The sequence below is a fragment of the Pistacia vera genome, unplaced genomic scaffold (assembly GCF_008641045.1).
Source record: "Pistacia vera cultivar Batoury unplaced genomic scaffold, PisVer_v2 Contig223, whole genome shotgun sequence".
Classification (NCBI taxonomy): Eukaryota; Viridiplantae; Streptophyta; class Magnoliopsida; order Sapindales; family Anacardiaceae; genus Pistacia; species Pistacia vera.
In genome coordinates, this window is record NW_022196028.1 from 2,505,744 (window position 1) to 2,531,468 (window position 25,725).

At 33.6% G+C, this 25,725-nt stretch overlaps 2 protein-coding genes across 3 annotated transcripts; both read left to right on the forward strand.

The window, feature by feature from the left end:
• Positions 1–1,668: 1,668 nt before the first annotated feature.
• On the forward strand, positions 1,669–14,135 carry LOC116130603 (serine/threonine-protein kinase BLUS1). Of its 2 annotated transcripts, XM_031416326.1 has the most exons (21): positions 1,669–1,911; positions 2,954–3,208; positions 4,464–4,588; positions 4,825–4,869; positions 4,958–5,039; positions 5,130–5,198; positions 5,286–5,456; positions 5,548–5,613; positions 7,117–7,185; positions 7,282–7,392; positions 7,519–7,580; positions 7,813–8,052; positions 9,464–9,576; positions 9,736–9,830; positions 10,280–10,321; positions 12,419–12,544; positions 12,637–12,685; positions 12,763–12,824; positions 13,573–13,634; positions 13,738–13,789; positions 13,862–14,135. In XM_031416326.1, exons 1-21 carry the CDS (start codon positions 1,750–1,752, stop codon positions 13,865–13,867), a joined length of 2,064 nt encoding a protein of 687 aa, XP_031272186.1. In that variant the 5' UTR covers positions 1,669–1,749; the 3' UTR covers positions 13,868–14,135. The 2 variants fall into 2 exon arrangements, with proteins under 2 accessions (XP_031272186.1, XP_031272185.1); XM_031416325.1 differs by lacking the exon at positions 13,862–14,135 and having other exon boundaries at positions 13,738–13,854.
• A 7,300-nt stretch (positions 14,136–21,435) lies between these two features.
• LOC116130691 (fasciclin-like arabinogalactan protein 14) lies at positions 21,436–24,457 on the forward strand. The gene is made up of 2 exons (XM_031416414.1): positions 21,436–21,625; positions 23,676–24,457. The coding sequence occupies exons 1-2, from the start codon at positions 21,436–21,438 to the stop codon at positions 24,455–24,457; spliced, it is 972 nt and encodes a 323-aa protein (XP_031272274.1).
• The last annotated feature ends 1,268 nt before the right edge of the window (positions 24,458–25,725 follow it).

A 25,725-nucleotide genomic window follows, 5' to 3' on the forward strand; every position in this document is an offset into this window, starting at 1 on the left:
TTGAACCTCTTGTCTCCTCTCTGCAAAAATTGTCTCACTCCGACACCTAATTTCTCGTCGATTGCCGATTACCGCAAAGCGATGGTTTTTTGTTTTTAGTTGATTTCTGACTGATTCCAATGACGAATATTCAATTAGTCACCATTATTAGATCCATCGGTCTCTACTCTATAAAACCTCTCTTACCCTAACTCCTGGTAACTTGCCGATGAGAAAGTGAAGTATATTTTGGGTATTAACGAAATATAAACTATAGGTGAGAAAGTGGTATTTTGAAACTTTTTTATTGGAAAAGCGTTATTAAGACAAACCTTGGGTGGGAAGTTGTTTACTCTAATACAATAACATGAGTAATTTTTCAAAAAGTATTAAAAACTGAAGGTTTTTGATATTTTAAAAAGGTTCATGATACTTTTAGAGGATTTTATTATTTTTTAAAAGATTTTCAATAATCTCTGAGAGAAATTTAATACCCGAAAATAACTCTCAATAATATTATCAAACTCTTAAAAATAACAAATTAATAACAGATATAACCGTTTCTGTTGTTGGCCCATTATTCTACAATATATTGCCAGTATCACAAAAAATAATTTTAATATAAAGTTTTAAAATAAAATAAAATAACCATGCAGTGCAGAGTCACAACTGACTACGTACTTCAGGACGAGTCAATTTTCTAATTTTGGCTTCATTATGTCACGGGTAACGTAAAAAGCTACTGTTAACTTTAAAGTCTGTTTTTGTTGCATTTCCCATAAATAAATATATAAAAAGTATCTCTTGTTACACTGAATCTTGAATTAATCCGTGACCCTTTAACATGCAATTATAAATTTAAGTTTTTACAGATAGAGTATTTAACCCCAAAAAATAAATCTTTTTATTTGAAAAAAAAAATGCAGTTATAATAACAGAAAAAATGCTATAATTATATTTAAAATTATAATAAAATAATTAGAAACAATTTAAATTGTAAAAAAAATATATATATATTTATCATTATACTACACCACCTATTTTAATTGTTAGTTATACATATAATAATAAATTATACCTGATAAATTTGTGATTAAGAATCATTTTCAAAATTTGAAGTACGATTCAAAAATAGTTTAAATCTATTCAATATAATATTTTAAAATTTTTTGTTTTCTAACTTCATACTAGTTTTTAGGATTAAAATTGAAACAAGTATTTTAAGTATTTGATCAAATTTATCATATAAAATATTTTAAAACGACAATTGATTTAATTGTATTCAACACATTGTCTAATAGACGATAATGAAAAAGTGTTTTATACCTTATAAAAGTTATAAAATAACATATTATGTCTAAATTATTGTTACAACTTTTCTTTTTTAAAAAAATTTAAAAAAAAAAGAAAAAAAAAAAAAAAAAAAAAAAAAAATTAAAAAAAGGGAAGAATGAATATACTGTGCAGAGAAACAAAGACAAGTGGTGGGATTCCCGCGTACGAACGTCTTCCCATATGAGCGGTGATCCGATAGCGTCGCGTTTCTCTTTTCGCTCTCTCTCTCTCTCTCACGAGAAAGCGGAGACAACAAACCTCCTCTCCTCTCCTCTCCTCTCCTCATCATCATTCATATTCATTCATTTTTCCTTTTCACATTTCCTTTATCATTAGTTCTTCCTCTTTTACCTTCTCTTTCTCTCGCATTCATTTTCGTTCTCTCTTCTTCGCCAATACAAATCCTCACATTTTGAGCTACAAAATTTTCAAGTCATGATGGAGCGGAAGAAGTATCCGATTGGAGCGGAGCATTACACGCTCTATGAAGAGGTCGGTTGTGGCGTCAGCGCCTCGGTTCATCGTGCTCTGTGTATTCCTTTCAGTGAGGTTGTTGCTATCAAGATTCTTGATTTCGAACGTAACAATAGTGATCTGGTAATATCTATTTCCGTCTTCTCATCAGTTTTTTTGAATTTTTAGTTTTGTTCAATTGATTTTTTCTCTTTGATTATTCAATTGCGTTGCGTTGTTTTACGCTAGATGAATGTAATTTCAGAAATAAACGGAGTTATGTATTTTCTTCTGTATGTAGACGTGTAATTTTTCGTGTAAAATTAAGAGTTTATATTTACTTGAAGACGAAATTTTGGCGCAAGAAGTTTACAGAATTCTGCATTTTAGCAAATTTCTTGTTTGAGAGTTTAATATGGATTTGAAACGTAAAGAGGAGAGAAGAACACTTTAGAGTTATTCAACTGACTTTTTAATTAATTTATTTAACCTCGGTGCTTGAAGTTTATGTTAATTAAGTATCTAGATTGCCTATATTTTTACCTGGATTGCGCTGTGAAGATTTGTTTTCACAATTTTGGGAAATAGGTGGATGTGTTTTTAAGTAATTATTAAAAAGGAACTGATATTTTGAGCTAAATTTGTCCCAAGAGAGGTGTTTGTCATTGGCTTTCTCATTGACAATGATTGGATGTATTGAAATTTAAATTGGGTAGAAGAATATGAATCTATCATGTTGAATGAGAAGAAAATTGAATCCTTGAACGAAATTAATGATATGTTAAACTCTTTTTATGATTTCTTGAAATCTACTATTTCATGTTTTCACTTGGCAGCAGCTTTGTCATGCCTGTCATTTATAACTATGCGATTTTAGGTGATAAATTTACATTTGAAATGCCTATTTGATGAATAGGAGTTTCATTTTCCAGGAGAGTTTTAAATTGCTTAGGGAAAAACTTATTTACTGAACTTTGTTGTATTTGGTGTATTGTTCATTTCTGGAGTATGTGGATGTAATTTAGTGTCTGGGACTGCTATCAAATAACTTTTAATGTAATTATACATAATTCATCTCACTCTCTCTCTGAAATTTTAAAAATTTTGTTCATGCTCTGTTTATGCATGGTGTGATTAATATTTTTGAAGCTTTCATTTGTGATTTTTTCAATTATTATATCCACAGAGTAATATTTCTCGTGAAGCACAGACAATGGTCTTGGTTGACCATCCTAATGTGCTTAAATCACACTGCTCCTTTGTTAGTGACCATAATCTGTGGGTTGTTATGCCGTTTATGGCGGGGGGATCTTGTCTTCACATGCTGAAGGCTGCATATCCTGATGGATTTGAGGAAGTGGCTATAGCAACCATACTCCGTGAGGTATTGAAGGGTTTAGAATATCTCCATCATCATGGACACATACACCGAGATGTCAAAGTGAGTACTTGTTTATTATAACTTGATGATTTTTATATGAGCTGCATGCTATCTTTATATTTAACTTTACTTGCTATATGAGGCAGCTCAAGGTATGCTGCAGTTAAGGAGCTGTGCAGATGCATTTTAAAAAACATTTTTTCACTTTCATTTTCAAAATGGAGAAAATGTGTTTAGTTGGTAATTTTTGGAAAACATTTTGAAAAATTGGAGAATTTCATTTTCTCTTTCTAAAAAAAGAAGGGTAAAAAGGGAAAAATAATTTACTTTTGAGTTGCTTGATATATTATAATATTTAAGAAGTAATTCAATATTATGTTTTTTTTTTTTTTAATCAATAAGAACATTAACAAGGTATTTTTTAAATATTTATAGACACTGTTTTTAATTATTAAAATGCTCTACCAAACACGTTCTCATTTTCATTTCAGGATTTTTTTTTTTTTTTTTTTTTTTTTTTTTTCTTTGAAAATGAGGCTGACATATTCTCAAATTATGAAAATAGAAAATACATATTTTTTTTTTTATTTTGAGTTATTTTTCCACAACAACTTTGCAAAACAAAACCGAAAGGCCATTAATTTTCATAATCTTATATTAGTTTCTTTATCTCAGTGACTTTGTGTTATTTATTACTTGTCAAAAACATAATTATATTTATGATAAGTCTTGTGTGTATGTGTGTATGTGTGTATGCACACTCTACAGCAAAAGAATATTCTACATCTGCAATACATAAGAAAAATGCAATTCATTCTCATATTTTCCTCTGATTTATACAGATATGGTGGAAATTTAAAAACTGATTCATTATTTTGAGAAGCTGAGTGTAATATTACATTGCACAGGGTATGAATGGATTCTCAAATTATTATGACCGTCCTATATTTTCATAAAATACGGAACTTTAGGAGAGTGCATGAGAATCAATAAGATTATGGAATTATGTTTGTTGGTTAAGTGAAGGCCCCAGTCAAACTCCATACCTGTAGGAAACAATTATATGCGAAGACAGAGGAAATGATTTCTAATAAATTGCTGTACTGCTGACAGCATTTGTTTACATAAAAGCTTGAGTCATCATTATGCTGTAAACTCGCTTTACTTGGATTAGATAAAAATAATTCTTGTATTCAATATGCATGTAAGTAATGTCTTTTTCCTTTCTGTTCATTTATTTCTTATTTTATATTTGATAAGAAGTTATTTATATTTATTGATTGATCATTGTTATCTTATTTTATGTTTCCAATAGGCTGGGAATATTCTCATGGATGCACGTGGTGGAGTGAAGCTTGGCGATTTCGGTGTTTCTGCTTGCCTTTTTGAGTCTGGTGATAGACAACGCATGAGGAATACTATTGTTGGAACACCTTGCTGGTAAGCTTTTACTGTTAAATACTCAAACACATCATCAAGTTCTAGTTCTTAAAGTTTTCATTGCAACTATTTTGTACCTCACTGAAATAGAAATTGCTTTAACTAATACATATACATCTTGAATGGTGGTATAGATTGTATATTAAAATCTGAACTTTCTTATCAGAGACTTGGACACTCAAAGCTTTTATTGTTTGTTATTATTATGTGTTTAATGGTTCTTCACTGTTTTGCAGGATGGCACCTGAGGTTATGGAGCAGTTACACGGTTATGACTTTAAGTCAGTCTATTGTTTTCTCAAAAGATTGACTCCACTTCATACTGAGTAGATGGAATAATGCTGATGTATGTCTGACACTTCCCTGCAGGGCTGATATCTGGTCATTTGGTATAACTGCATTAGAGCTTGCCCATGGCCATGCTCCTTTCTCAAAATATTCTCCAATAAAGGTGATACATTATAAATAAATGAATGTTGTTAGAATTTCTTTTGTGGAACACCAAGACTATAATAACCTCAAGCACATCTAATGTTGCTAGGTACTGCTTATGACCTTGCAAAACGCACCTCCTGGCCTTGATTATGAAAGAGATAGGAAGTTCTCTAAGGTATGCTCTCAGAAATCTTATATGATTAGCTCTTCGGTTATAATAATGTTGCATGATTTTTTTAATATATTTTTCTTGTCTCTTTAGTCTTTTAAGCAGATGATTGCTAGTTGCTTGGTGAAAGATCCTTCAAAAAGGCCTTCTGCAAAGAAGTTATTAAAGCATTCCTTTTTCAAACAAGCGAGGTCAAATGATTATATAGCACGAACGCTTTTGGAGGGGCTGCCTGCTCTTGGTGATCGTATTAAGGCATTGAAGGTTAGCATGTTAACTTTTGAGGGTTCAATCTTTGTACCACAAGTTGTTTCTTTTATAATGTTCTAATAGAAAGATTGATTTTGAGCCACAGAGAAAGGAAGAAGATATGCTTGCACAGAAGAAAATGCCAGATGGGCAAAAGGAGGAAATATCACAGGTTAGAATTTCGGTGAACAGTAAACTTGACAAGTTCAATGAAGAACATATTTACTACATCATGATCATTTTTAGTTTGCCTGTAGAACTGGGGAAAGTTAAATAATTATCTAGCTTGCAAATATGTGAAAATTCTATTAAACCAATTTTGCATAGCCCTCACAAACATTTTAGGCACCTGTTTATGCTCTATCTTATAATTGATGAGCTAAACCTTTATCATTTTTCCGTTTGCAATTGGTCATAATTTAGATCTCTTTTTACCTTTTTTGAGTGAAACACGTTGTAGGTGCTTTCACTTTATTTTGATGTTAGAACATCCATTTGTAAGATAAATAATATTTTGTCCTTTTTAGCTCTGACATTTGATAAAGAATAGAGACTTCTTTTTCGGGCCTTTCCTTGTTGTTTTATACATCTCATGAGGTGAGTGATGACTAGATTGTACTTAAAACAACTCAGCTTGAATTCATGCCTAAATCTAATTGCGAAGATGGCCTCCATAACCAATTGGACTTGGTCCTGTTTTATAAATAAATCATCCTTGAATGAAATAAAAACATGTCGGCTATATCCAGTTTGTCTCTGTGCCCTAGCACAAAAAAGGAATTTTTTTTTCTTTTTCCATGGATTCACAAGACTGAAATATTTCAGCTAAAATTAGTACCAAAGTTGCTTTGAATTTTCTTATGTAATGATAAAAAATGATGTGTGTATACCTAACAAAATTCAGGCGTGAGGTTATTTTGGATAATAAGAGTGTTTTTGGATGTTTGAATGCTATGTTATTTGGCCTTGAAATGTTAGGATGATTGAGGATGTGGTGCTTTGGTTCTTTGATCGATATAAGTGCACCTATCATATGTGATATTACCCACTATAGAAACATTAGGATGGCTAAGGAGAAGTAGATGATGATTTAACCATAGAGATGGTCTGATGGAGTGGCTATGAATCAGTCTTTGGTAAAAAGAGTTTTTCAAGTAGTTATTAAGGGGAAATGATCATAATCTTTTTCACTCTTTCCTGTTCTTCAGCAATTAAGCATTGCTTGGGTTGTTCTTGATAAAGGAAGAAACTAAATAATTTGGAATTGTTTGTTTTGTTTTAATTTTTAATTCTTTTTTGGTAATCTTAGGGTATATTATATAAGCTTTTGTGACCGGCTAGGAGCTCAATTTTGCTTGATTTGCTCTTCCTCTTTTTCTAGAATTTTCAAGTCCTTAGTTATCAGACTGATTGCCTTTGATCGGTGTTTTAATAACTGAACATATTTTCCTCTCTTATTTACTTGTTGGCCAATGTATGTTATTCTCTTTGAAGTTTCACTTTTTCTTAATTGGCTATGGATGACCATCTCACTTCATATTTTGACTGAATTTTATCCTAGTTAGACTGTTTCTTCAATGTAACTCATTACTTGCAAGTAGGATCCTCTCTCTTCACTTGTTTGCTCTTTTCATGTCATAACTAGCTATTTTTGTCATCTTTTATTTATATATAGAATGAATATAAACGAGGGATTAGTGGTTGGAACTTCAACCTTGAAGATATGAAGGCTCAAGCTTCCCTGGTACATAACAGTGTTCCATTTCATTATTTAATGAAAATGTTTTGGGCTGTGTGGTTATCCTTTTGGAATTCTGTTGATAATGCTTCTTTCTATTAGATCCAAGATGAGGACATGGTATCTGATAACAGTCAAGCAGGGAGCTCGAGTTTTTTGTCTAGCCTTGACACCACGCAAGAGAAACAATTAGAGAGCCAAGTTGCAGATTTGGTATATCAATACTCTGGTTTTAGTGCTTTGTAGTGGGAGATAGGTCTCTACTATTTTTTTTTCATAATATTGTTAACTTTTCTCTTTATGGTCTTTAATGGTTATGAATGATCTGGAATTTCACAGGCTGACAATGATCTGGTGCAGAATCCTCATCAGTCAGGTGACTCAACAATTGTCATTACCAAGTACGTCTTTTAACTTAGAAACTTGCCAGTTGTACTGATAATAAATTAACAATCCACATTTATGTCTCTACTTAATTGTTGATTCATCTACAGTCAATTAGCTGCAAAGATAAGAGCAAACTTGTGCCAGATCAAACTTAAATGCTGAAGTTTTTCAATTGTTATTTGAAGTCCATTACTAAGGCTAAGGCTTTTTAAAGTTAATTGATCAAACTAATGTTTCATTTTTCAGAGTTAGATATGATAAATCCGATGATGACTCCAGCATAGCGAGTCCATGTTTTGAACAATATGCTATGCCAAATACCTCACCCCATCTTGATGATTGCAATCAAAAAAGTTTGCGTGAAATGCCTTCTTTAGAGATCAGTGTAAAGAATCTGGAGAGTACTGCTGTTCCTGCTCTCCAAATAAATGGGAGTTCATCATTCAACATCACAGAAAGTATTGTTTCTCCGGTTAGCAAAGAGAGGTTTGCCACTTCATTTACATATTTATTAAAAGTTTTCTAGGTCAAAATGTTCTTTTTTGAGAGGTTAGTGATGGTCATGCCATACTATATTGGTTGGGAGCATGCCAGATTTCTAATTGCTAATATAACTGACTAAGCTATTGGTTTTCTATGGACCCAAATAATTGCCAATTTCCTTGCTGTTTTTCCTTCTTTCATTTTTGTGATTTAACTAGAGATCTTAAACTGACCAAATGACAATCATGCTTGTTTTCTATGCTAAACATACCAGTTTTGAAATCATAACATATATTCTGTGAAATAGAGTTAGATAAGTTCATGTTTTTGTTAAAACTCAAACAGATCCCTGATCCAACCTCTGAAAAGAAATGTGGACTTTAAAATATTCTTTAAGGCCAAGAATACAAAACTTAGTATCTAATACTTCGTATATTGTTGAGTAGGATTACAAAACTGTAATGTTAAGTTAATATGGTTAATAAAAGGTAAACAAAAGGGTAAAAGTTCAATAAGGCAGTTTTAAATTGCAAGTCGTATATCTTTTGAATAGCTTGTCATACGTTTATGTTTTATCATTCAGGAGGAGATGTCTAAACCAATTCAGGTAATTGATAAATAAATTGTCGGACATATCATTATAGGAGTAAAGTTGTTTACATGAATGGTAAAGTTGCACTAGATATTTCCTAGAATATATATCCTAATCTTGTTTAGGGACAAAATAAATTGGAAACATCTAATAGATGGAGCAACAAATAACTTTAAATTCCTTTAAACCTGACGATAGTTGGTAAAAAAAATCCAGATTAATTGATTAAATTATGTGCGTTGTTCTGAATAAATGTATTGGTATCTTCCACGTTAAAGTAGTGGAAAATGACCATCATCTTTTCTTTCCCCTTTCTATTATTATTATTATTATTATTATTTTTTTTTTTTTTGGTGAAAAAAGGGGCCTAAGCCCAGTTTCCCCTTTCTATTTCTATTCAACTAAAGAATGAGGCGAGTTGTCTTCCCTTCCTTTGTTTTTCCTTCCCATGTGACATTTCCTTCTTCCTTTTTAACTTTTCCTCTCCTCTTATCAAACATAGTAGTAGTTCCTCAATACATTTGTAACATATATATTCATTCATTCATTTAATATTGTTATTACTGTAACTTATGAAGTTTTTCTTATAGGCATATCTTTGGGATTTGGTTTCTAATACTTAGATTTTTCTTCTCTTTATTTATGAAAATCGAGAGTACGTTCTTTTTGTTGTAATTTTTCATAATTTTGATCATGCGAGAGAGTTTATCTTGTACTTTATGCTGTAATCAGAGGACTGCTGAGTCACCTCTTTTTGTCTCTCTTTTATCTCTCCCAGTGTATGCTTATACAAGTGAGAACTAATGTTCATGGAATTTTCAGTGATAAGTTACAAAATCAGCTTCAAAACAGTTCATACTGCAACGGAACAGCAACATCTCCAGCAGCAGAGGGTTTACATAATGAAATTCCTTCAAAAGGGTCTAAATCATCAGGCAAGTGCTTGTTTCTTCATTCAATTTAACTTTCTCTCATTCCATACGAATTTATAAGATTTTTTTTTTTTTTTGCTCAATTGATTTTATGATTAATATGGTCTCAATATTTGAATCCAAAGTCTGCTTTCCTATTCATTTTAATTATCACTATGGCAGCAAACAATGATGAACTTGATGAGAAAGCAAAACCACCAGTTATTCAGCAAAAGGGACGCTTTAAGGTTACATCTGAGAATGTGTACTTGGAAAAGGTACTTAAGATTTTGATCCTGATGTNAGCTTCAAAACAGTTCATACTGCAACGGAACAGCAACATCTCCAGCAGCAGAGGGTTTACATAATGAAATTCCTTCAAAAGGGTCTAAATCATCAGGCAAGTGCTTGTTTCTTCATTCAATTTAACTTTCTCTCATTCCATACGAATTTATAAGATTTTTTTTTTTTTTTTTTCTCAATTGATTTGATGATTAATATGGTCTCAATATTTGAATCCAAAGTCTGCTTTCCTATTCATTTTAATTATCACTATGGCAGCAAACAATGATGAACTTGATGAGAAAGCAAAACCACCAGTTATTCAGCAAAAGGGACGCTTTAAGGTTACATCTGAGAATGTGTACTTGGAAAAGGTACTTAAGATTTTGATCCTGATGTTCCTTCTCTTGTTTAGTTTGGACATGAATTCATCTTCTCTTTTCAGGTGGCACCATCTCCTACATTGCAAAAGAGTCACAGTTTGCAGGTAGGTACTGAGGTCTGCACATTTGTGCCGAAGAACTTATAGCTTGTCCACTTAATGGATTTTTAAAAGACTCTTCAATAGATTGTAGACTTTAGTTTTTAGCTAAATCTTTTTGACAAGGAAAGAGAAAAAAAAAAAGAAAAACAAACCATATTTATAAAATAAGAGAACTACAAAAGTGGATCGGATATCCTCTAAGGTGTTGAATCACCCCATAAGGAGGAGGTGAAGTATATACAAAAAAGAGGTCCAAAAACTTTGTATAGGTTGTGTGAAAAGACAAATAAAATATAGCATTTGTATAGGCAAAGTAATGTCCGTGTTCCGATTAAAGTTAGTAGAGAAGAAACAAGAGTCTTGAAACTCCTAAAATTGAAGCCCATTAGAGTGCGAAATAAGGCACTGTGACCTATAATACACATTGGTATCTTCAAACTTTTAACATATTCAAACATCTCATTATTTCTTTCATGCTAAATCATCTAAGTTAGCATCAGCACCACACACTTCTATAAGGTCTTGACTCTCTTCTCTTTATCAAAAGCACAATACCTTTTGCTAAAAGGGGAGAGCAAAATCTTGGTATGGCCCTTTGGAAGTTATCTTCTCTGTAAGCCTTAGCCCAAAGCAGTTGATAACCACATTTGTGCAAGAAAACTTCTTCTCTATCAAAGCTATTATTTTGTTTTCCTTTTTAATTTGGTTAAGTTTAGGTAATTAATAACTCTATAACGTCTCATAACAATTAATTTATTATTTGATATAGTGAAATATTAAATAAAATAAAGAGGAAAAACAACGGATGAAGAGAAGAAATTAAAAGAAAATGGAGAAGTTGGCTTGTTCTTGACTGATTCTCTTTACTATATATATATATATATATATATATATATTAGAAACTGTTAGGATTTCACATTGAGAGTGAAAATGGGTGGGCATGTGGTTTATAAGGAGTTTGGCAAGCTGGTTTTCCAAGGAGAGTTATACCTAAGACCACAAAAGGCCCATTGTCCTACCCAATTCTTATCAAAGGCCCACTGTCTAGCCCAATCCTTATAAATTTGGGAGTGGGTTCCTACCAAATGGTATCAGAGTAAGCCCCACCTTTCTAACCCACGCAGTAGGGCCCAATAGGCCTCCCGAGAGGTCGAGAAGGAGAGTTGCTGACAGGCTTCTAAGGATTGTAAGCGAAGTAAGACCAAAAGGAAGGGAAGTAAGGCCGACGAGGGTGGGGTAGCCGGTGAGGGCGTTCGGTCTCTAGAAAGAAGACCAACGAGGGCGTTGGGTCTCGAAGCGTGGGGAATGTTAGGATCCCACTAGCGTGGTGGAATGTTAGGATTCCACTAGCATGTTAAAATGTTAGGATCTCACATTGAGAGAGAAAAAGGGTGGGCATTTGGTTTATAAGGAGTTGGATACCCTCCTTGGCAAGTCGGTTTTCCAATGAAAGTTCTATCCAAGCCCACAAAATGACCACTTTCTAGCCCAATTCCTATCAAAGGTCCACTGTCCAGCCCAATCTCTATCATTTTGGGAATGGGTTCCTACTAGAAACCCTATCAAATACAAAAATAGTTCTGATAATAAAATATAACAGGTCCATTGAGCTCAATAATATAGTAAAAGAAGTACAAGCTAGATGTTTGGTGAAAATATCTATCAGTTGATCTTTAGTCTTCCAATAAGGTGTGGCAATTTGCTTCCTCGTCAATTAATTCACCAATAGAGTGGCAATCAACCTATATATGTGTGGTAATATATTATTATCTAGGGAATATTTTGCTATTTTAGAATTTATATTCAATTTGAGACTAGCTTTACGTGCAAGAAGCAAACTAAGTATAGGTTATTTACTGCTAAATAATATTCAGTGTTATAGAGGTAATGCTACACTTCTCACCTTATTGTCTCAAGTCTAATATCCAATGGAGTGTGGTTGTTTAATTATAATAGCATGTGAATATATGTTGATTGTTGGATTATCTCATAACCACATGCCATTGAATGTGTAGTATTCCTTTCATGATATGCCTCAAATATAATGTATCTATACCTTTATTATATTGAGTGTCTTATAGAATTTTACTGCTTATGTAGGTGCTTACTCAACATCCTGCTTTAACTACTTTATCTACACCATCAGATGTTATGCAACCAAGTCTTTCTGGCAATTCTCTTTTCCCGCTGTTGAATTCTGTACTGCAGACAAATCTTCTTCAAAGGGTATGGGTTAGCCATATATGTTTCATCTTTTTGTGCATTCTTATTGTTACTGATGTTTCTTTTATTTCCTTTTTTTGTGTCATTCTCAACAGGAGAGTATTCTTGGTCTAATGAAGCAAATCTCAGTTGGAGACTCAACAGGTACAAAAAATTCATGTAAATTAGATCTGCTCATTTTGTTCAAGTGAGGTGATATCATCTTGTTTTCTGTTACCCAGCTAATCGTGCAGTTGATGGAAGCGGAACATCAACAAATATGGCTTCAGGAGAAAGATCTTTGGTATGTAATTATACTTCTTTAGGTTTTGTTGACTCACTTCTCTTCCTTCTTGCTTGGTATATATACTTTTAGGTTTTGTTGACTCTTTTTTTTTTTATTCTTCCATCTTGTGTGGTGTATAAACTGTTATTATTGTGAGCCCTAGAAAAAGAACGGTAATTCTAGAACCGAGATTTCATATTTACAAGGAGATAGATATGGGTTTTAAGTACACATGTATGAAATAAAAAATCAAATACAGTGAAGTACTAATTGATTACAAATTTTATAGTATAGATTTTACTAAATAGTTGTGCTAATGAGTATCATGCTTAAGCATATGAAATTTGAACATGAGTAAGACATAACATGAGAAATGTGTTGTATCCCGAGTGTAACTATAGTGTTTGTATCGTGCTATACTCGTGTCACCTTGACATAATCTCTAGATCTCTAAATTAATGATAGAGTTGGAAAATCTAAGCTAGTCAAAACCTGTTGGTTATCTTGATGCTTGTTTAGTTTGCAATGAGATGAGTGCTGCTAGATAAACTAATTCCATTTTTAACATAGGAGTACGTTTAAGTTATAAGTTTATGGCGATGATTATGAGATTCTTTGGCTTAAAAATCCTCATCTTCTTGGATTTCTATCTATCCTTATCATTGATGTATATTCAATTTTTTCAAATTGAGATTTGGTGTCAATATTCTCAATGAGTTTTTATTGATCTTGAATGTGAGTAAAGATTGATTTTGTTATATTGCAGCTGGAAGCATCTCATGAGAGGGAGAAGGAGTTGCTTCATGAAATAACCGAGTTGCAATGGAGGTAAAATTTTGTTTCACCTACGTGTACGAACATACGTACACGCAAACGATTGACGGTTTCAAATGCTAACATTTACGATATTGGTTTTGGTTGTTATATTTAGGCTCATATGTGCCCAAGATGAACTTCAAAAATATAAAACAGAAAACGCTCAGGTTAATCTTTAACGAACTTTGCGTCTCCTACCTTTGGGTTATGAATTATAGATTCTAACCTATCGTTTTCAGGTATAATACCATTTCCAACCGGTGCTCAAATGGACCTAGATCAAACAATTAAACATTAAACAAAACTAAAAAGGAAAGAAAAAGGAACAGTATACGAAGATGCATTAGTAGCACAGTGTTATTTCTTTGTGTTATAGGTTTGTATGAAGTTGTAGGTTTGGTTTAAATAGAAATTTCCAACTGGATGCCGAATCACCAAATGACATCTAATATTTGTACATGATTTTTATATTTGTGTAGTTCAGCATGTAAGTTTATAAATGTAACAACCAAACGTTAAAAAGGCTTATTTTTTGCTTGCCTATGAAACAAAGTAGTGTTCTTTTCTCTCATTTATTTAAATTCTTGTAGTTTCTTTTCTTTTTTCTTTATTTTGTTGGTTACTTTTTACCTTTTGTTTTCCATGGAACTTTAAGTAATGTTAGCTAATCAGAAAGGTTAACACTAATATCTATACTGCTTTCTAATTTTTTTATTTTTCTCTTCATAAACTGTTATTTCAGAAGATATGATTGGTATATTCAATCATTTAGTCAATTTTATCTTATTTTATAAATTAATTGCAATTAAATTCTTTTTTAGTTTTTACTATTTTACTAAAAAAAATAATACTATATATTCTCAAAGGAGGCCGAGGTGGTTTGTCAATTTACCTAAAAGATTGGAAAAGAATAATATATTAGGTGATAACCCTAAGGGGTTGGCCTACAAGTCTCTGTTTTAAAACCCAAACCGGATCAGACGGTCCGACTGGGACTCGGGCTCCACTCCGATCCGGATTATTATCAAACCTATTAATATTAAAAGAGCCGCTTTGGACCGATGTTACACTACAAACCGTCCGATCTGACCGGTCCAAAACTTATTCTGGTCCATTAATTGAGCCCTAAAAAAAACCTAATCTTAATTCCCCTGCATTAGTTTCATTCGCCATAGGCCATTTCAGTCGTCGCAACCTCCATTTTCATCTTCTCTAAAGTGTAAAGTTTACACTTACTTCCTTATCTTCTTCATCTTCTTCAACTTACTTCCTCCATCGAAATCCAATCTTCTTCATCGAAATTGAAGACCTGGAATTCGTTAATGAAATCGTGACTACGGCACAACGTCGGCTTCGTTTCGCTCTTAGACAGTAGAGTAGACACTTAATCCATCATCAGGATGTTGAGCTTGCTCATCTCGGTCATCATCATGTTTAGTAATTATGGATTCACGAATCAGCTCCTTTACCATTGCTCCAACACCCATTGTTTTTGTATCAAAATCGTTCTTCTTCTACGCATCTCTTTCAACTTCCTCAACCTTCTGCTTCTGCACTTGCTCTCTTCTCTCTTTGTTCGTCTCCATCACAATCACAAATCTTTTGAGTTGTGTCGGAGATTTTCTAGAGTATTCATAGATGCCCTCACCCACACGTGGCTGGAGTTAAGCAGTGTCTGTCCTACCTCTCACATGCCAACAATTATGAGCATACATGTATCATCTAATAATTTAAAATGATAGAAAGTGTACGTATAATTGGGATTGGGCCTTCATTTTCCAACAAAACATAAAGGCTCCATGAGTTGTAATAAAAACCCATTTTGCTATACGTCCATTACTCCATTTGCATTTTTAAATTCTAGAAAACACAATTAAATAGACTCAAAAAATTCTTTCAATCTCATCTGACCCGCAACCCGGTTATCTTGCCGGGCCTTATAACAGGTCGGTTTTTAAAACAGTGCTACCGGTCAAGGAGGTTTGCTATTTTTCTTAAGTTTTTTCGTTCAAACCTTAGGGTTACCTATCATAATAATATTGTTGTTTACTTGGTTTCTTGGGCTTGTAATGCATTCAATGGACCTTGGGAATTAGTTCAGATGCACACAAACTGGCTCCGACACCCCGATTACCCCCGCCGCGCCCCCCCACCAAAAAAAATATATATATATATGTATATATATATATAAGGTGATGCTATTTTATCTAATATAAAATCTATTTCTACTTGATTGCATTGATGCTGTTTGTTATTAGATTAGGCATCTGTTAACATTATATACTACTATAAGACTAACCTATTAGATGGCTTTGCTTAACCGACTTTATAAACTTAAAATCCAACCATTTTTATTTGATGTTAAATCACACCGATATTCCAAGTTTTACATTCCGAATTATATCATTATTTTGAAGATATATGTGCAATACTAAAGAATAATGTTATACAAGCTTGGGGTATAGCATAATTGTGATTTGTCAAAAAGTTTTTCTATTATTGAAGATGCTTAAAAGGTTTGAAATTTTTTGATGCAAGGAGCCCCTTATAGTAGGGGTGCAAACAAATTAAGCCGAGTCAAATGTTGTCAGGCTAGTAAGGGTGCAAACAAATTGAGTCGAGCCGAACACTGTCGGGCTTGAGCTCGATTCGTTATAAAAATACGAGCTCGACCCTCGACTTGTTTACCAGTCTAGCCTTATTCAAGTTCGAGCTCTAGTACTAATTCTACACATTCACAAATCACAAAACTCCAACCATTTAACCTGAGTTGTTCACAACTTCAATATAATGAAAAACAAATCAAGATAAAACAATCAACATTCATATAATCAAAAATAAAGTCGGCTTGAAGGGAGAGACTAGAGAGAAAGAGAAGGAGAAGAAAGAAGAAGGAAAAAGAAGAAGAAAAGAGAAGGAGTTTGTAAGCCGGCTCGAAGAGGAGAGATAGAGAAAAAGGAGAAAAAGAGAGAAGCAGAAGAAAAAAGAAAGGGAAGAAGAATAGAGAAGGAGAAGTGGCAGGCAGATAAAGAATAAGAAGTTAAGGTTTCTTGAATTGAAATAGTTTATATGTAAAATGGTAAATGATGTATATCCCCCTCATAATTGAAAACCTTGCATCTATGCCCTTTTGAGCTCGTGGAGGCTCGCAGGCCTCTCAAGCCAATATTGGGTGGCTTGGGCTCGCCTCGAATGGGCACTTAAGCCACTCGAGCTCGAGCTCGTCTCAACACTCCTACCTTATAGTATTTAAAATTATTCAAAAAAACAGTGTTTTAAAACCTAACCCAGCTCAGTCGATCAAACCGGTTTAACTAGGACCTGGATCCTTCACCAAGTCTGATTACAAATTTTCCTATCATTGAAAACCCTAGAAATTAGGACATTAATCTGTGAATAATTGAAAGTTGGAATGTTAATAAGCATGGCAATGTTCCCCGGAATTCCGAGGACTCGTCCCGCCCCATCCCATATGGTGCAAGGGTGGGGGGCGTTTTAATCCCCGTCCTTGAGGATGGGGTGGGGGTGGGTGATGCATTCTCCTTGCCCCGACATGCCCTGCCCCGCCCCGCCCCGTATATAATATATAAAATTAAAATTATATATATATACAATGTTCTGAAAAACGAATCGGACTATGACCCATTCAAGGGTCTGGTTTCTGGTTTGACTGGTTGGATCAGTCGATTGGACCGTATTCTATAAAAAAATTTTAGTCCCTGAATGTTCGAAATTCATCAAAAACACCCATATAATACTCCCTTAAGGTTTGAAATATGTCCAAAACACCCTTGTCACGCGAAGAGACTGGTGATAGTGGCGGCAATGACGATCGACGGTCAATCGAGGTTTGGAATCATGGGGCTTTTGATGTATAGTTGCCGACGAATCTGATGGTGGTGCTAGGGAGTTCCATCGACGCCGGAACGCCGGAATCAACAAAAGAAGTCCGACGGTCGCGTAAACTTTAGGTGGACGACGAGCGACGAAGGCGATTGAAAATGGCTGGGTTTTGTCGTGGAGATGCCGTCAAGTCTAATGGTGGTGTTTTCTCCCTCGAACGATGCCAGAATCCGGCGGGATTAAGCTACGATTAGACCCCGATTCGGCACTATTCCGGCGGTCCAACTGCGATCCAATCCGGTTTGAAATTAACAGTTTTTTAAAGATACCAGACTGGATATGCCATCGATTACCGGTCAAACCGGTCCGACCGGATCGTCCGGTCCGGATTTCAGAACATTGTATATATATAAACTCATATTTTCCCAATTTCCCTCACCCTAAACAATTGAACAAGAACAAACCCTAACCCATATTTATGTAAAATTAACTATGTTTAAACGATTAATTTAAGTGTTTGTCATGTGAACGAGAATTAACTATTGTGTTTGATAATGCTCAAATTAATTTATATTTATGTAAAATTAACGGGGCAGTGACGAGCCTCCAACATTTCCCTTTAGGGCGGGGAAGGGGAATTCCTGTCATCCTTATAGCAGGGATGGAGCGGGGGTGGGGAGTGATTTTGAGGGTGGGGATGGGTACGGTGAATGAGATCCCCATTGTCATGCCTAAATGTTAGGGCTTTTGAAGAGGAATAGCCAGTGAGTGCATTGGTTGCGACAATGGTGATTCCTGATGAGTAAATCAACCGAAAATCACAAAACTATGTTGTCGAAAAAAGCCTGCTATTGCTGACGATTGGGGAGGCGAACGAGGAAGGAGTGAGATGGGTTTTGGTCAAGAGGTTGAAGGGAGTGTTTTCATAGTGATGGGGAGTGTTGTCATCGCCGGAAATAGGCCCTATTTGAAAACATCGACGGTGGTGTTTGGGGTGTTTTTGTAAGATTTCAAACCTATAGAGACTTACAAAATTTTTACAGGCATTTTTGTTAGATTTCAAACTTTTAGACGCCGGTTTGACTCGCTGGTCAAACCGGTTAAGCTAGTCAACTCGAGACTCCAACTCGGTTTGTCAGGTCTCACCATAGGTTGGGATTTAAAACACTGCAAAAAAAAAAAATCATACATTAAGATTTAAGTCAAGACTTTTTAGATAAACGATTAAATTATTGGAGTTTTAACTTTATCCCTTCGCTGATATATGTTAAATAATTAAACTACCGTAGCATAAATTTACTCTAATATGAAAAGCATTTCATATTTCGAAACCTAATAATAAATGTATAAATTTAAAAAATTCCCCTTCAAGTATTTTTCAAATAATAATTTATCTTTTATTCTTATTGTTTTGTTAAAATTTCCGAAATCTGATTAACACATTTTGCCCTTGATCAGTTGAATTAAACAACAAAACCCAAATGGAATAGTTGACAAGAAGGCATAAATTAATAATTTAATGGAACAATGAAAATAGGGGTAAATCCTCCCCTAACTTTAGGCTTGATATTATGCCTTTTCTTTCTTTCTTTTTTTTCTTTTTTTTTTTTTTTCCTAAAAATGACATCTAAATGATTATATATATATAATTACAAGTTTGAGAAAAAAATTATTAAATATTTAAGTTTTAATAACCTTTATTCATAAAACTATTTTATTTATAATATTATTTGTTGATTTGAGATTAGAGATTAGACCTGATAATCTACTTAAATCAATAGAGGATTCTAATTCCATTAATAGGACATATAAGCTTAAGCTTCGGTTAACAGGTCCCTGTAAGAAGTGAATTGTTCCCAACAAGTTTACATCACTCTAGAATTCTCATGATATCCCACCAATTATTTAGTTCAATCAATACACTTACCAACTGTTAGCCTCTTATGAAAGTGCAAATTTTTTTTTTTTTATTTACACATTTAGATTATATAAAGAAATTGAGGACAAAAGTAGTCATTATATAAACCCCAAGGAGTTGGCCTAACAATGAAGAATGTGTGCTTCCTTCCTTAAGTTCTTAAGTTCAAATCTTTGAGTTATCTACTACAATAATATTATGGTTTATTTAGTCTTTTAGGTTTGTAAGGTATACAATGGACCCAGAAATTAATTGAGGTGCGAGGAAGTTAGCCCGAGCCCTTGACACCACGTTACCAAAAAAAAAAAAAAATTTAGTCATTATATTAAATTTATATAATATTTTTCTATTGAGGTAAGTAGGGGTGTTCAAAAAAATGCAAAAACCGAACCGAACCGCTAACCGAACCGAAAAACCGGTTAACCAAAAAAACGGTTCGGTTACGGTTCGAAAAATTCAAAAAACCGAATTTTCGGTTTGGTTACCGGTTCGGGCAAAATTAGAAACGTTTAACCGAAAACCGGTTTTCTAAACCGGTTTTTCAAATATATATATTATATTATATTAAATAAATAAATAATAACATAAACTAAAATAAATCCCTAATTCACTCAATCTAAAATCCCAACCCAAATTTTTTTCTTATTTCCAATGTATTGTCTATATTTACAATTTAATTTAGGACAAAATTAAAAAAAAAAGTTTTAAAAAAAAAAAGGGAAAACCGATTCAAAACCAGTTTTCCCTAAAACCGGTTTGGTTTCGTTCGGGAATTTTTCCGAACCGAAATCCGGTTGGTTTAGAAAAGCGGTTAACCGGTTTGGTTAACCGCTTTTGAACACCCTAGAGGTAAGAGGTTTGACTACTATGAAAAAAAAAAAAAGAACAGTTTTCGCTTTTCATATTTGAGGAAATTAAAAGCTATGTACCACAAGCTTTCTTAGTCTGTCATTGACTTTGAGAATAGAATGTGAAAAGTGTATATATGAGAGCAAGAATAAATTAAGTTGAATTTAAGACAAGAAATAATTACTTTGTTTTTATTGGATTAGTAGATAAGATCATTTGTTCAATTTCTTTCCACTTTTACCCTCTTTATTCTAGCAGCTACGGAAAACCACTCTAGTGCTTGAGTCGCCAGAGTCCAGTTGACTCTAGCACTGGATTAATTTTATTTTTTTTTCATTTCTTATTTTTAGAAAATTAAAATAACTCTTTTATACATTTACTATTCCTTTTTTAAAATTAATATATTTTATATCTTAGTTTTAATCAAATATAATTATTTAATTTATTTGTTAGCTTAAAGAAATTTTGATATTTAATTTCTAACATAATTTAGAGAATAATTTAATTTAAAAAAAGAAAAATCTAGCAACGTAATTTATCCAAATATTGTATTTTATTTTTTAAAAAAAGTTAAAGTGAGCGTGTTATATCATATATGGGAAAAAATTATAGACAAATATTGATGAATATCCAAAATATGAAAAAATAACAGTGATTTTATTAGTAAAAACTAAAAAATGTTTTTATAAAATTTTTTGAAACAAATTTTGATAAGTCATGGGAGGTTATCATCAAGTGTAAGTATACTATACTTGAAACGATCAGTTAAATCAAACTAAGTATCATAATTTTATTAAATAAATAAATTATCTAATTAAGGATGATATCGTCTTTAAACCCTAAAACATTAACTTTAAGAAAACGACATTAGGATTTAGGGGAAGTTTTGTGATTTCTTAAAATATTAAGGGTGAAATGTGATTAAAAAAGAAAATTCTATATTTGAATAATAATTTTGTAAAGATTAGGGTAACTAATATTTAAAAAATGAAAACATCTATAAATAAAAAAAATTAATGGGGGGCAAGCCACGGTCCCTTTTGCCCAAACGGGTCAAACAAAATCTATATCCATAATTTCATAACTTCATCTTTCTAAAAGTATATACCTAACTATAGAATATTAAAAAAGGGCTAAGCCTTCCCTATAAATTCAGATTCAATCACTTAATCTCATTTCATAACATACCAATGATACCATACAATGGCTAAAAACAAAAGTGGTAGTGACACTGGTTCGAGTTATCGCTCGAGTTTGGGCTCGGGCTATGGGTTTGGAGTTGTCCCTAGTACCATGGAATCAATTGCAATAACTGCAGTGAATTCTATAGGTGCTGCTGTTGGGTTGGTTGAAAAGCCGGAGAAAGGTGAGATATGTTCGGGTTATGGTCGAGGTTCGTGTATATATATAAGTTTGGAAGTTTTTAATGACTTAACAAGTTAATACAATTAAGTTTTCGTATAATTGTATTACAAATTACAATTCCATTGTGGATGAAAGAAGACTAGTGAAAATTAACACAAGCTATAAGATTCAATTTATAAAAATCGTTTATTATAATTGGTGGGAGAGAATTAGGGTTTTATAGAAGTCCTATAATGCATGTATAATATATAGTTTCTTTATTATTTGTTCCCAAATTGCTTGTAAATCTTTTTCTAATAAGGAGTAACCGATCTCGATTCTTTATATTTAAGTTCATAAATTTATTTTGAAGTGTTTTACTAATTTTTTATTTGTTTATTAATCACAAGCACTGGTATCTATGTATCATAATAATTTATTAAGAGAATTATGTACCCATTTTTTTTATTGATCAATACCCTCAATTTCTTTAGTTTATAAATCATAATTAATATGAGAATTACATAAATTTGAGTTTAAAAATTGAAAAATGAGAGTTGAGAAGAAATTTTGATAGCTTCAAGTGGAGGTTCAATCCAAGTTTCAGCATGATAAAGTGTATAATATAACTATCTGTCGGTGACTGAGTGGTTTGATAGAGACTCTTGGCTGTATTACTTAAGAGGTCCTGAGTTTGAGTTTCTCCTCGACTACTAATAGAGCTAGCCACTAAAGCTCTTACCCGACAGGTAATTCTAAGGTCTTAAGGGATTAGTTGAAGTGTACATAAACTGATTTGAACACCCTCGATTATCTAAAAAAAAATGTATATAATATTATATGCACTCTAAATAGAAGGAAAAGCCTCTCATGAATCACGTACACGTTGTATACAGGACAAATAAGAGAGCATGCATTTTAATGGTGATAAAATTATAAAATTAAATGAGATAGGTTTGAATTTATCATAAAATATAAATAAATACTACGCTTTCAAAATTGAGATTCTTGGTAATATTATTATTATTAAATTATAGGACGATGGGATGAATATATTACTTTTATATAATTAATTTAATATGCGTAATATCAACATATAAAAGTCACATTGTCATTTGGAATCCTAACATTATATACATAAAATTATTGTCACAAAAATATTATTTTCTAGATATTCACATTTGAGGAAATTAATTAAAAAAAAAAAAAAAAAAAAAAAGAATCTAGAATACTACTTGGTATCACATCATCCACATCTCAAATTTAGGTTTAGATTATTATGATTGGAGTGATTAAATGCAATAATTACTTCATATGCAATCATCAACTTGTGATATTGTGTCAATAATACCACTTAGTGTCAATGTTCTAAAAACCAGACCGAACCAACCAATTCGACCGGTTCGATCAAGAACTGGCATTCTCTCCGGTCTAGTTTAAATTGTAGGGGGTTTTTTTACTATATTTCAAACCTGTAGGGAATAATTGTTAATTTTAGGGGTGTTTTTGCAGGATTTCAAAATTTAGGGACTGATTGAATTTTATGGGTTTTTGCAATATTTGAAAATTTAGAGACTAATTTGTAATTTTATAGGGGTGTGTTTGTTTCTGACATCACCTGTCCAATCGATCGGTCTGATTGGTCAGACTCGTCAACCCGAGTATCAAGCCCTTGATCAAGTCAAGGCTCGCTCTGGTTTTCATAACATTGCTTTAGTGTCGATAGACTTTCTCACTTTATTATATTATATGATATTTAAAATACATAAGAAGAAAATTAAATGACATAATCTATTATATGAAGTCAACTTATATAATTTGCGAACCTTACCATTATAACCAAATGAAACCCTAAAAAATTTGCCTAGCATTAGGCGAGTAAACACCACCATCCTCTCTCTAAATTTTAACCAAACAAAACACAAAGCTAAAATGCACTCCAACTTTGGCGGATCACACCTCCATTTGAATCCACCCATTTCCAAATAAAATTATTCATTCCCTCCCTCCCTCACTCCACCATTATTCTTCAAACTCAAACATGGCTTCCTCTTCCTCAACATCAACCATTGTTCTTCTCTTTTTTCTCTTCATTTCAGCCTCCCATGCTTTCAACATCACAAAAATTCTCGAAGACCACTCTGAATTCTCCTCCTTCAATGACCTCTTATCCAAAACCAAACTCGCAGACCAAATCAACAAGCGCGAGACTATCACCGTCCTCGCCGTCGACAATGGCGCCGTCTCCTACCTCTCCGGCTTGTCAGAGGACGATGCCAAGAACACCTTGAGCCTCCACGTGGTTCTCGATTATTACGACACGAAAAAGCTCGAAAGGTTAAACAATAAATCCACCATACTCACCACACTTTTCCAGGCCAGCGGCGAAGCCAGTGGGCAGAAACAAGGATTCATAAACGCCACAGTTTTGAGCTCTGGTGATGTCGCATTCGGTCCGGCTGCTCCGGACTCCACTCTCAACTCCAATTTAATTAAGTCAGTAGCTTCTCAACCTTATAATGTGTCAGTACTGCAAGTAAGCAGTGTAATAGGCTCTTCAAATTCAACGGCGCCTTCGTATGCGCCTATGAGATCTCCGAAAAAGGCTCCGGCACCAAAGCATGGGGCCGAAGCACCTGTCCATGACGAATCGCCTTCGGATGCGCCTTCCGAAGAAATGTCACCTTCTGATGCTCCTACTCCTTCACCAATGGACTCATCGCCACCGGAACCGGGTGCTCCAACTGACAACAGTCCACCGTCTCGGGACGACGCTAAAGAGGGGTCTGCATCGGGAGCAGCACCTGGTGCAGCCATTTTTGGATCATCATCAGTTGTTATTCTGATGGTTTTGTGGCCTCTGCTTTTGCTGATGGTGTGATAGATATCATGGTTTAATGTTACTACCATTGAATTCATAAAGAGGTCATTTTTAATTTTTTGTTCTAGCAGGCTATAAGGGATTTAAAGATTTTAATTAAGATGATTGCAGTGCTTTTCAGAATTGTAACCTTAAAGAAGTTAAAGAAAATTTAATCTCAAATCTTTTTAATTTGTTTCGAAATTTATCTTTGGTATTGTTATGCCTAAAAAACCAGGGCTCACATAACTCAATGTCAACGAGTACTAATCAGAATTCATGAAGGTTTTGTACCATCTAGAGTTTGCCACGTCACCCAAGACAGAAAGAATATAGCTGGTAACAACCCAATCGACTCAATTTTTGTTTGCGAATGAATTTGATTCGCACACCTGTCCAAGCCCCATTTAACTTAAGGAAATTTCCTACGTTATCAGCCAATGGGATGCCATGAGGGATTTGCACAGCACCAACCCACTTGCAGATATGTAATCATTACCTTGAGTTCAGTGGGTATGAATAGACAGCTCCCTCTCATTAAATCGGGATGAGACACTCTGAATTCAACAAAGCAATTAGCAAAAACACACTATAGAAAAGAGACTAGCTTAATATTCTCTAAGAATACCAATCACTTGTAACCCAGTTCATAATTCGCGACCTCTTGTAATCTTGGTTAATCACCAAAAACACTCATACAGAAGAAAACAGTGGATGCAGGATTCGTTTTAGGCCTCCGAACCACTATAAAACTCTCATCGTCTCATTTACTTTTAAGTTCTTGCATGCAACTGTGAAAACAGTAATCCCTAATCAACCTCTCATCATAGTTTACCTGTAATTTCTAAGACTCTCTTAACACTCTACACGTGCGAGGTCGTTAGTGTTAAAATCACACATCAACAAGTATCATCTGTTTATGATCAGTTTGTCATCGACATATGATAGCTTTAATGAATAATATTTTGGGTATGAGGAAATATATACTTTCATGCAAAATTTATGGAACAGGCGACTTTTTTCCCACCTAAGGTTTGCCCTAATGACACTTTCCCACCAAAAAAGTTTCAAAATACCAATTAACTAGCCAAAGTTTATATTTTGTTTACAACCCATGATACACTATCCGATTTGGAGGCAAACAGAAAGCAAACTCGGTCCAGACTATTAGGGATTTTGAAGAGGGGATGTCAGTGAGTCTCTTGGTGGTGGCAGGTTGGATTTTGATAGTCGGGATTGGTCGAAATCTAACTTGGGTGGGGCAGCTACGCGTTTCACAAATCGCTTGA